The 11632-nt window shown below is 45.4% G+C and overlaps 1 protein-coding gene across 1 annotated transcript; it reads left to right on the top strand.

Annotated features, from left to right (window-relative positions):
- The first annotated feature begins 803 nt into the window (after positions 1 to 803).
- On the top strand, positions 804 to 3833 carry LOC123049538 (very-long-chain 3-oxoacyl-CoA reductase 1-like). Its single transcript, XM_044472440.1, has 3 exons — positions 804 to 1490; positions 2510 to 2579; positions 3269 to 3833. Exons 1-3 carry the CDS (start codon positions 862 to 864, stop codon positions 3524 to 3526), a joined length of 957 nt encoding a protein of 318 aa, XP_044328375.1. The 5' UTR covers positions 804 to 861; the 3' UTR covers positions 3527 to 3833.
- The last annotated feature ends 7799 nt before the right edge of the window (positions 3834 to 11632 follow it).

Genomic DNA, 11632 nt, shown 5'->3' with positions numbered 1-11632 from the left:
GCCTTCATTTCAAATGATCTTTCAATTATAACTCGTCATGCTATTATGTTTCTTCAATATAAAAACAATTCAACTAAGAGGATTCTCGCAAAAAAATACTAAGAGGAACCCCTGCGGAATAATACTTAGTAGAGAGCTACTTCCTCCGCTACTCGAAGAAACCTATCGATATTTGTTACACATGAGATGACCCCCACATACTTTGTCAAATAAACAACTCCCGGATCAATGCATTTTGGTGTTCCGTGCAACGCACGGACATCTTACTAGTAAATAAATAAATATATCACTAGTTTATGTTGGGGTATATGTATGAAGACCAACAAATATAATAGTCTGAAACAGCTCTTGAGACAAATCTTGATATATGGTTTTCAAGTTTGCAATCTATTCTATTCGTATCAAAATATAAGACATTTTTTGACACTACGCTTTTGATATAGAGGGACTGAAAGAGTATGTATTTAAAAACAATATAGATGGTCAAAAATTGATTTACACATGACCAAAACATGACTATTTTAGTAGCGATGGAGAAGCAGGGGTTTTAACCAGCACAGCAGGGTGTCCACCGCTGCACTAGCGCCCTTCTCCTGTTCGCCATCCGAAGGAAGACTCCGTCAGTTAATCGCAACCTAAAAAATACAGTAGTTAATTAAGTTAACAACGTTCCAGCATGTGGCGCTCATCCGACCCCGCGAAACTCCTCAGCAAGCAGCCAACTACCATCCTCTCCCCGGCCCTGGGGCTATATATGCATGGCCGTCGATCGCGTCATCCTCAAGCTCGAGCTACACCTTCCCACTGTGGCCAACTGTCTCACTGTTGCGTCCACGCGCGCGCCAGCGTCCTTCCCATCGCATGGCCGGGGCAAGCGCGCAGCCCGCGTGGGCGCAGGCGCTCGCGGCGGTGGGCCTCCTCGTCGCGTCGCGGGCCGCGGTGCGCCTTGCGCTGTGGCTCTACGCGGCCTTCCTCCGCCCCGCCAAGCCGCTGCGCCGCCGCTACGGCGCCTGGGCCGTCGTCACGGGCCCCACGGACGGCATCGGACGCGCGCTTGCCTTCGAGCTCGCCGCCGCGGGGCTCGGCCTCGTCCTCGTCGGCCGCAGCCCCGACAAGCTCGCCGCGGTCTCCAAAGAGGTGACGGCCAGGCACCCTGGCGCTGGGGTGCGCACCTTCGTCCTCGACTTCGCGGCCGACGAGCTCGCCGCCAACGTGGCGGCCCTTGCTGAGTCCATCCGAGGGCTCGACGTCGGCGTGCTCGTCAACAACGCCGGCCACTGCTACCCGTACGCGCGCTACTTCCACGAGGTTGACGAGGAGCTCACGCGGAACCTCATACGCCTCAACGTCGAGGCCCTCACGCGGATGACGAACGCCGTGCTTCCTGGCATGGTGCAGCGCAAGCGGGGCGCGGTGGTGAACATCGGGTCCGGCGCCGCCACCATCCTGCCGTCCGACCCGCTCTACGCCGTGTACGCTGCCACCAAGGCGTGAGTGCTCCTCTCGGTCCGTTAAAAACTTAAAATGCTCCCCACATCGTCCGAGGCTTTTTTGTATTTAAACTAAACTTAATCATAATGTTGGATAATCTCATCATGACTTTTTTGCAACTAAAAAATCTCACCATTTTTAGCTCCAAATTGTTGGATAATCATAATGTAAAAGCATACAAAAATTCCCCCATTTTTTCAATTCTGACTTTGTATTTAAACTAAATTTAAGATAATAAACAAATAAAGTCCTTACAAGTAAACCCTTGTATGTGTAACTTAGAATATTATAGTATGGATTTTGTGTGGGGGTATTGTTAAAGAACCACATATATTCAAATTTGGAATTCAAAAATGAAACCCCAATGTATGCATCATAGATTGCAATTTTATGTTCTTTTGGACAAGTATCACCCGATTCCTAGTAAATATGCACTAATTCTGTTTATCTCATCCAAGGTTTAACATAGTTCTTGTAACCAATTGCCATCATGGAATGTAAAGAAAAATCAGTATGTGTAATTGACATCAATGTGTTGTCCGAGTTAGTTGTCACATGGGACACGGCAAGTGGGCCTCAAGTGTGAAGATGAGGGAAATTGGTTACATAGGATCAAATATGAAATAAGGCACGTCTTAGGGGATAAGAAGATGGAAAAGATTATAAAATTAGGTATCATTGGCACTTTGGCACAAATAAGGCCATTAATGTGTAAATTTACTCTTGATTTGAATATCAAATTTATTTGAAGAACACTATCGTCATTTTACCTTGTTCAAATCCACAGACCCTTGCCATATGGGCAACACACCATATTTCATTTTCTTGCAATGATACCAAAGCAACTACATCATTTACATTTACAGATGCATTTGCACATCTTTAGATTGTTGCAAAACGATCGCCCATTTCTCTTTTCTTTGTGTATGTCGCGTCTTAGGCGAAGTGATTTTGTTTCCTATTTGTCTAAACTTAACCATTTCTCATAACCGGCAATAACAGTTCTTTGGTCTGTCAGATATGTCGATCAATTCTCGCGAAGCCTATATGTTGAGTACAGGAACAAAGGTATCGATGTGCAATGTCAGGTACTAACTAATATCACCTTATAGTTTGATGCATTTCACTAACCGCTCAAAAGAAAATCTTCTTCTTAACGTTTCTTTTTGTTTGATTTTTAAAATATTCATGTTGTTCTGCCATGTTTTCATATTTGTTCATCCCATGTAACCCTTTCGGATTATGTAGCATGGAGTTGATAGTGGGCTGTCGTACTGAATTTCAGTTATCTCCATAAATCTGGAAATGCATTTGCAAGTGTCATCGTGATGTTTCTGTATATTTCATGGTAGACAACACTTTGGAAAATATAAACCATAGAGACTTTTACGATTTGACGCTCCACTTGTTAAAGGTATGTTTTTCCCGCAAAATAATATTATTTTTTCCTCGCAAAAAGGTACGTTTTCGATGGGTCTCCCATTTAAAACATGATTTTTCTCATGCTTACACGAGTTAGTTCAATTAGTTGTGCACTTGTACTTGTACTGGACAGTGTGCAGTAGCTACATAGACACTGATGGGGATAACAGTGACACGGGGTTTTCAACAAGAAACCAAATTCATGACATGTGGATACAGTGTGAGCACTTAACGAGTGTCACTTCAAAAGTTAATGTCCTATAGCTTGTTCTTTTGGTCCAAGGCATGCAAATCAGGAAAGCAGTTGGCATCGGTTCAGTCGCAACTGATTGAATAATTTGTATGATGTGCGCAGGCACCCTGGTACGTGGCGACGAAAATGGCCTCGATCAGGCAGGCGTCCCTGTTCGCCCCGTCGCCGGAGACGTATGCCCACGCCGCGGTGCGCTACATCGGATACGAGCCCCGGTGCACGCCTTACTGGGCGCACGCCCTCGTGTGGTTCCTCTTCACCGTCGTCCCCGAGCCCATCGCCGACAAGTATGTCCTTGGTGTGTCCCTCGGCATCCGTGACAAGGGACACGCCAAAGAGGCCAGGAAGAAAGCCATATGAGTGACATGTGCGGTGAAAGAAAGGCTCATACGCTCTCAAAGATCAACCCAGATGAAATTCTACGTGTTAACTTTTACTCCCTTCGTCTCAAAATAAGTAACTCAACTTTATACTAGTTTTACATGCATGCCAACTGTAATAAGATGAATGACTGCACAACTATTTGCGTTGGTAGTCATCTTATCATGATGTCCTGACAATGTGTATTGTGCTTGCACGTACCGCGTGTTTCTTGGATTTGGATGGCATATGTACCATCATGCATTCATGTTTCTCCTAGCTAATAAAAGGTCGTGTAAATTGGCAATACCGCTCTCTTTTATGTATTCCCTCTGATCTGAATCAATTGATGCACCTCTATATAGACGGTGCATTCTTAGATCTCTGACCACGGCGGTCCTCCTGTCCTGAGCTCCCCTGCACTGACTCTACCATGGCGACTAGCGTCGCCACAACGCATCCAGACACCCTTGTCCAAGGTTGTCTGCGGCAGCACCATGGAAGGTCGAGCAGGTCCTCGTGCGGTCGGGCGTGGCCGTGACCCTCACGCTGGAGGTGGCTGATGCCGTGTTGGGTGAGCCGGACGCGAATCAGCCACATCCGCTAAGCTGGGTCGTCCAGGCTTGCCACGTTCGGTGGTATCGCACCTGGATGTTTGACCTCGTCATACTGGTCGCCTTTGACGAGCAGTACTACATCAACCTCTTTTGGGTGGCAGCTTATTGTGTGTCCAGGCACCGGCCTCGCCCTCTAGCTCTGGGCATAGGAAGTCGAGTTGCTCGTTGCAAAGGACGCCTCGGTATAGAAAACTCGTTTATACAAAAAAAACGACTATTGATCGTTCTTTTATAAACCAGGCTTTTAGGCTTTAGGAAAACTCGGCTTATATATTCATTTCAGTTAGACAAAACAAACAATGTTTTAGTTTGTTACAATAGAAAATTACGTTTAGAAGAACTCATTTTCTATAACGTTCCTATCCAAACAACCCCTACATAGCAAAGACAATATTTTATCTGGTCACGGTGATAAAAACGCATTAGAAACAAATCATATAAACTTCCCTTACCTTAGACCTGGAGACATTTTTCAATATGTCGATGTCTTTTGTTGGTCTTCCAAAACATCACGACACATCCATCTGGCTAGCAAAATCGAATATACCCAAATCTGCCCTTTGGGCTGCAATTTTAAAGGTAAAACCCCTACTTATCGCAACCTCTACTTATCAAATAGTTGGTGGAATTAATCAATCTGGAGTACACCTTGGTCTGAAGGGTGGGAAACAATTTATGATAACATAATAATCCAACAATAACCTTTATGTTTACCTTGCTCAAATCAAAGACTTGTGGACACCTGGCCAAAAAATTTGGAACGCAAATTTGATTAATTCTTTGTTTAGTTCTGCAACAGCCAACTAAATTCTACAAACTCCCATTATAAATGTTGATGGTAAAGATATTTTAATTTGGAAGCTAAACCCATCAGGCCAATTTTCTCCTAAAAGTGCCTACAAGCATTGCTTTAATAGCCTGCAGCTTCCTCCGAGGCAGAGGCCGACAACTGTATCCTCGCCGGTTATTTCTTTGCTCAATCAGGTGTGGAAAGAAAACCAAATAGCGCCAAGGATTCAAACTTTCGCTTGGAGACTTCTTAGGAATGCTCTACCTACTGGTAAGAGAGGAGGTAAGTACTCAAAACATAACAATCAAAACCTTGAAGATGAAATGCATCTCTTCTTTCTATGTCCATTTTCAAAAGCAGTCTAGTATTGCTTTCCTTGGTTTGTTAAAACTGAATTTCTTGCTCAACACAGTGGAACAATTCCTCACATGACACAGGGCTTGTTTTCTTCTCAACATCCACAGATAAATGTAAACTCTCGCTTCACTTTTCTGTGGTGTATTTGGAAAGCTTAGAATGACTCGGCTTTTTGCAGGAAATCTTGTAGTCCTTCCCAGGTTTACGTGGCCGCAATGGCAATTTTGCAAGTAACAAAACTTGAGCTTTTTGCCCCTTCCCATGCCAGTATTACAGAAGTTAATGTCGTGGGAGTAAGTCTGACAGTAAGAATAGGGGGTACGTAGGAGGAGGCAAGGCCCTAGCTATGGCAAGGTTGTACACATGAGTTTACGAGTTCAGGCCCCTCTCGGAGGAGGTAACAGCCCTACGTCTCGGTGCCTGGAGGCTTGTCGACTGGAATATGCGTGTGAGTTATAGGGGGTGCGAACCCTTGTGCCAGAGGAGGGGGTGGCTTATATAGAGTGCGCCAGACCCCTCCAACCCTCAGTTACACAGGGTTCAATGTAAGTTAAGACAGAGGCGTTACTGGTAACGCCCGCTATAAATGACTATTAATAAACTTTAAGACTACGGAGTGAACGCCTGACCGTTGCCATCTTGGGGTGGCTTTAGATCTTCTGTACTCCGAGTGATTCTTTTGTTGGGAAACGTAGTAATTTCAAAAAAAATCCTACGATCACGCAAGATCTATCTAGGAGAAGCATAGCAACGAGCGGGGAGAGTATGTCCATGTACCCTTGTAGACCGAAAGTGGAAGCGTTTTATCAACGCGGTTGATGTAGTCGTACGTCTTCACGATCCGACCGATCCTAGCACCGAACGTACGGCACTCCATGTTCAGCACACGTTCAGCTCGATGACGTCCCTCGTACTCTTGATCCAGTTGAGGCCGGGGGAGAGTTTCGTCAGCACGACAGCGTGGTGACGGTGATGATGAAGTTACCGGCGCAGGGCTTCGCCTAAGCACTACAACGATATGACCGAAGTGTTAACTATGGAGGGGGGCGCCGCACACGGCTAGGAACAATTGATGTGTGTTCTAGGGGTGCCCGGCCCACGTATATAAAGGAGGGAGAGGGAGGGAGGCAGCCTAGGACGCGCCCAAGTAGGAGGAATCCTACTTGGGCCCCTAGTCCAATTCGGTCCCCCTTACCATATTTGGACAAGGCGGAAAGGAAGGACGGGGGAGGGGAAGGAAGTAGGAGTCCTACTTCATACTTTCCTTTTCCTCCTCTCCTTCCCTTTCTCCCCATGCGGCTGGCCCTATAGGGGGCGCACCAGCCCCTTGTGGGCTGGTGTGTTCCCTTACTTGGCCCATAAAACCCATATCTTTGTCGGGGGTTGCCCGGAACCCCTTCCAGTGACCCGGTATCACCCGGAACACTTTCGGTGTCCGAATATAGCTTTCCAATATATGAATTTTACCTCTCGACCATTTCGAGACTCCTCATCATGTCCGTGATCTCATCCGGGACTCCGAACAAACTTCGGTCATCAAATCACATAACTCATAATACAAATCGTCATCGAACGTTAAGCGTGCGGACCCTACGGGTTCGAGAACTATGTAGACATGACCGAGACACATCTCCGGTCAATAACCAATGGAGGAACCTGGATGCTCATATTGGCTCCTACATATTCTACGAAGATCTTTATCGGTCAAACCGCATAACAACATATGTTGTTCCCTTTGTCATCTGTATGTTACTTGCCCGAGATTCGATCATCGGTATCCTCATACCTAGTTCAATCTCGTTACTAGCAAGTCTCTTTACTTGTTCCGTAACGCATCATCCCGCAACTAACTCATTAGTCACATTGCTTGCAAGGCTTATAGTGATGTGCATTACCGAGAGGGCCCAGAGATACCTCTCCGGTACACGGAGTGACAAATCCTAATCTCGATCTATGCCAACCCAACAAACACCTTCGGAGACACCTGTAGAGCATCTTTATAATCACCCAGTTACGTTGTGACGTTCGATAGCACACAAGGTGTTCCTCCGGTATTCGGGAGTTGCATAATCTCATAGCACTACAAAAAAAGACACTTCCGTGATGATACGTGTTTGTCACAGTAGGTCACGTTTTCTGTCATGCATGTACATCCATGGCAATTTTATGACAGAATCAAGATAGTCATACCTGTGTTGTTGTAGAAGTGTTCCGTGACATTACCAAAATTATCATCACGGAATTGTCCACTTCCATGACGATAAATCGCGCGTCATAGAAGTGCTTTCGTTAAGGGTGACCGACACATGGCATCCACTGTAACGGCTCGCCGTTAAGCTATCGGGTCCAATTTTGGATCCGATAACCCGTGAACAGCCCGGACCAATGGTGATTTTCCACGTGTAAAATTCTCATTGGCCAGAGGAAACACGTGTCTGCTCGGTGGGCCAGATGTCGGCCGTCCATTGGAGGAGAGATGCCTATGATACGTCGACACGTGGCAGGGCCCAATAGAGGCCCATATAGGTTAAAAAGGCCGGCCCAGTCAAAGGCCCATAGTACTGACTCAGGTACTAGTGGGCCAGCCCAATAATGGCCTGTTTAATAAAGGCCCATTTACGGCCCGATGCCAGAACTGGCCCGTTAATTGTTCGCCGAATATTTGGGCCCAATTACAACCCAGTGAATTTTGGCCTGTTAGAGTCCCGATGTAGACATGGGCCCATTTCAGCCCGGTGTGTCTTTCGGCCTGGGAATGGCCCGTGCTGCCAATGGGCCATATATGGTCCGGCGCGACATCCAGCCCACTAACGGCCCGTGATAAAGGTGGCAACAGTTCATCCCAACGTGACTTTGGGCGTGTTAAAGGCCTGTCGTATAATTCGGCCCGTTAATGCATGTACTAAGCTTTCGGCCTCTTAAAGGCCCATGATATCAGTCGGCCAACTAAGGCCCAAGATATGCTTTGGCTTGGTAACGGCCCGTCATATAACTGGGCAAAAAAGGCCCGGTCTACATTTCAGCATGCTGAAGGCCCGTCGACGACTAGTGAAAATTGAGGCCCAACATGCATTTCGGCCTGCTAAAGGCCCATGGTTTCTTCTGGGCCGTAACAGGCCAGTAGAATATTCAGCCTGTTAATGGCCCAATGCTACCTAGGCCAATCTAAGCGCTGGGTCCACAAAAGGCCCAACTAAAATTTGGGTCGAATATAGGCCGGAGTAAGTTGTGGGCCTGGCGCAAAGTGTGAAGGCCCCAATGGCCATTCGGGCCCAAGAAAGATGCAGGCCGGCCCAATTGTGGCCTGCTAAAAACTAGGCCCGTTAGAGGCGAATGTTCGGCCCGTTCGACTACATCAGATTTTTTTCAGATAGCGAATGATGGCAGTAACTAGTAGAAATTAAGAACAAACCTACTCTATACAATAAAGAAATTACGGCATAGTAACTTAGAATAAACCTACACTATACAATAAAGGATTTATGGTATATTACATCCATTGTGCATCGAAGTTCACCACCAGTGATCATAAAGTGCAACGAAGAAGCAGATTAGAAAAACTGGGCACCATTGCAGCGTAACAAAATAATACTGAACCGAGAACACTTCCAAGACAGTTCAAGAAAGATTAGCCTTGCACGGGAACTACTGCGCAAGCTGCTGAGAAAGGCTGTGAGACCGGCCTAGCATGTCGGTCATAGCTTCCAGGTGTAGCTATTTAGCAATGACGTTCTCAATGGTGTTCTCCGCAATCTTTCTTAGAGATATGACTTCAAGTCGAAGTTGAGTTGCAGAATGCCTTGCTGCTAGAACTTGGGACTGAAGAAGTCGAACTGATTCAGACAGGGAATTCTGTGAGCTTGTCTGACTGCTAGTCTCAAGTAACTTGAACACTGCATCAAGACAAGACTTTGGGTTTGTCTCGCCATCAGGCATATCACCCTAAAACAAGCAGAGAGATGACAGGTTTTCCACGTGTATAAACAAAGATGATAACTGTGCTGTCAATTCCATCCAATTTCAAATTAGAAAATAAAGAGTAAGTTCGAAATATCAATAGCATAATCTGGCATTGTTCATAATGCGGGGAGCTTCACCACACTACTGGATTACCATGTCAACATAACAAGCATAGATGAAGGGCAAAGACAATCATTGTATCTATTTTGGTTAATGTGCATGGCATGTTGTTCGTATCATCAGCCACATCAGTAAGATAAAATATGAGATGACAAGGTGCATACATGGGCTGCTTCACCACACACTGGATTATAGATCCACAAAAACAAGCATACATATAGGGAGTATTGAGTAATGTGCATGGTATTGCTACCTCTTGAGCACTGCGTTGGTTTTCCCTTGAAGAGGAAAGGGTGATGCAGTAAAGTAGCGTAAGTATTTCCCTCAGTTTTTGAGAACCAAGGTATCAATCCAGTAGGAGACCACGCTCAAGTCACACGCACCTACACAAACAAATAAGAACCTTGCAACCAACGCGATAAAGGGGTTGTCAATCCCTTCATGGCCACTTGCAAAAATGAGATCTGATAGAGATGATAAGATAATATTTTTTGGTATTTTTATGATAAAGACTAAAAGTAAAGAAAGCAAAATAAACGGTAATAGAAATAGCTTGTTGACGGGAGATTAATATGATGGAAAATAGACCCGGGGGCCATAGGTTTCACTAGTGGCTTCTCTCAAGATAGCATAAGTATTGCGGTGGGTGAACAAATTACTATCGAGCAGATAGAATTGAGCATAGTTATGAGAATATCTAGGTATGATCATGTATATAGGCATCACGTCCGTGACAAGTAGACCGACTCCTGCCTGCATCTACTACTATTACTCCACACATCAACCGCTATCCAGCATGCAGCTACAGTATTAAGTTCATAAGAACGGAGTAACGCTTTAAGCAAGATGACATGATGTAGAGGGATAAACTCATGCAATATGATATAAACACCATCTTTTTATCCTCGATGGCAACAATACAATACGTGCCATTTCCCCTACTGTCACTGGGATCAAGCACTGCAAGATTGAACCCAAAGCTAAGCACTTCTCCCATTGCAAGAAAGATCAATCTAGTAGGCCAAACCAAACTAATAATTCGAAGATACTTGCAAAGATAACCAATCATACATAAAAGAATTCAGAGGAGATTCAAATATTGTTCATAGATAATCTTGGTCATAAACCCACAATTCATCGGATCTCGACAAACACACCGCAAAAGAAGATTACATCGAATAGATCTCCAAGAGAATCGAGGAGAACTTTGTATTGAGATCCAAAGAGAGAGAAGAAGCCATCTAGCTAATAACTATGGACCCGAAGGTCTGAGGTAAACTAATCACACATCATCGGAGAGGCTATGGTGTTGATGTAGAAGCCCTCCGTGATCGATGCCCCCTCCGGCGGAGCGCCGGAAAAGGCCCCAAGATGGGATCTCACGGGTACAGAAGGTTGCGGCGGTGGAAATATGGTTTTTTCTCCGTATCTGATGTTTTCGGGGTACGTAGGTATATATAGGAGGAAGAAGTAGGTCGGTGGAGCTACGAGGGGCCCATGAGGGTGGAGAGCGCGCCTGTTGGAAATATGCCCTAGAGGCAATAATAAATAGGTTATTATTATATTTCCTTGTTCATGATAATCGTTTATTATCCATGCTAGAATTGTATTGATAGGAAACTCAGATACATGTGTGGAGACATAGACAACACCATGTCCCTAGTAAGCCTCTAGTTGACTAGCTCGTTGATCAATAGATGGTTACAGTTTCCTGACCATGGACATTGGATGTTGTTGATAACGGGATCACATCATTAGGAGAATGATGTGATGGACAAGACCCAATCCTAAGCCTAGCACAAGATCGTGTAGTTCGTTTGCTCAGAGCTTTTCTAATGTCAAGTATCAGTTCCTTAGACCATGAGATTGTGCAACTCCCGGATACCGTAGGAATGCTTTGGGTGTACCAAACATCACAACGTAACTGGGTGGCTATAAAGGTGCACTACAGGTATCTCTGAAAGTGTCTGTTGGGTTGGCACGAATCGAGACTGGGATTTGTCACTCCGTGTAAACGGAGAGGTATCTCTGGGCCCACTCGGTAGGACATCATCATAATGTGCACAATGTGACCAAGGAGTTGATCACGGGATGATGTGAGTTACGGAACGAGTAAAGAGACTTGCCGGTAATGAGATTGAACAAGGTATAGGGATACCGACGATCGAATCTCGGGCAAGTAACATACCGATAGACAAAGGGAATTGTATACGGGATTGATTGAATCCTCGACATCGTGGTTCATCCGATGAGATCATCGTG

The sequence above is a fragment of the Triticum aestivum genome, chromosome 2D (genome assembly GCF_018294505.1).
Source record: "Triticum aestivum cultivar Chinese Spring chromosome 2D, IWGSC CS RefSeq v2.1, whole genome shotgun sequence".
NCBI classification, from domain to species: domain Eukaryota; kingdom Viridiplantae; phylum Streptophyta; class Magnoliopsida; order Poales; family Poaceae; genus Triticum; species Triticum aestivum.
Note: the sequence above shows the minus strand (reverse complement) of the source record. Positions and strands in the feature narration are given on the sequence as shown.

Coding starts and splice junctions, on each gene's coding strand:
- LOC123049538 (XM_044472440.1), top strand. CDS start 862: ATGGCCGGGGCAAGCGCGCAGCCCGCGTGGGCGCAGGCGCTCGCGGCG. Junction 1,491..2,509: donor GTGTACGCTGCCACCAAGGC/GTGAGTGCTCCT, acceptor TTGGTCTGTCAG/ATATGTCGATCAATTCTCGC. Junction 2,580..3,268: donor GTATCGATGTGCAATGTCAG/GTACTAACTAAT, acceptor TGATGTGCGCAG/GCACCCTGGTACGTGGCGAC.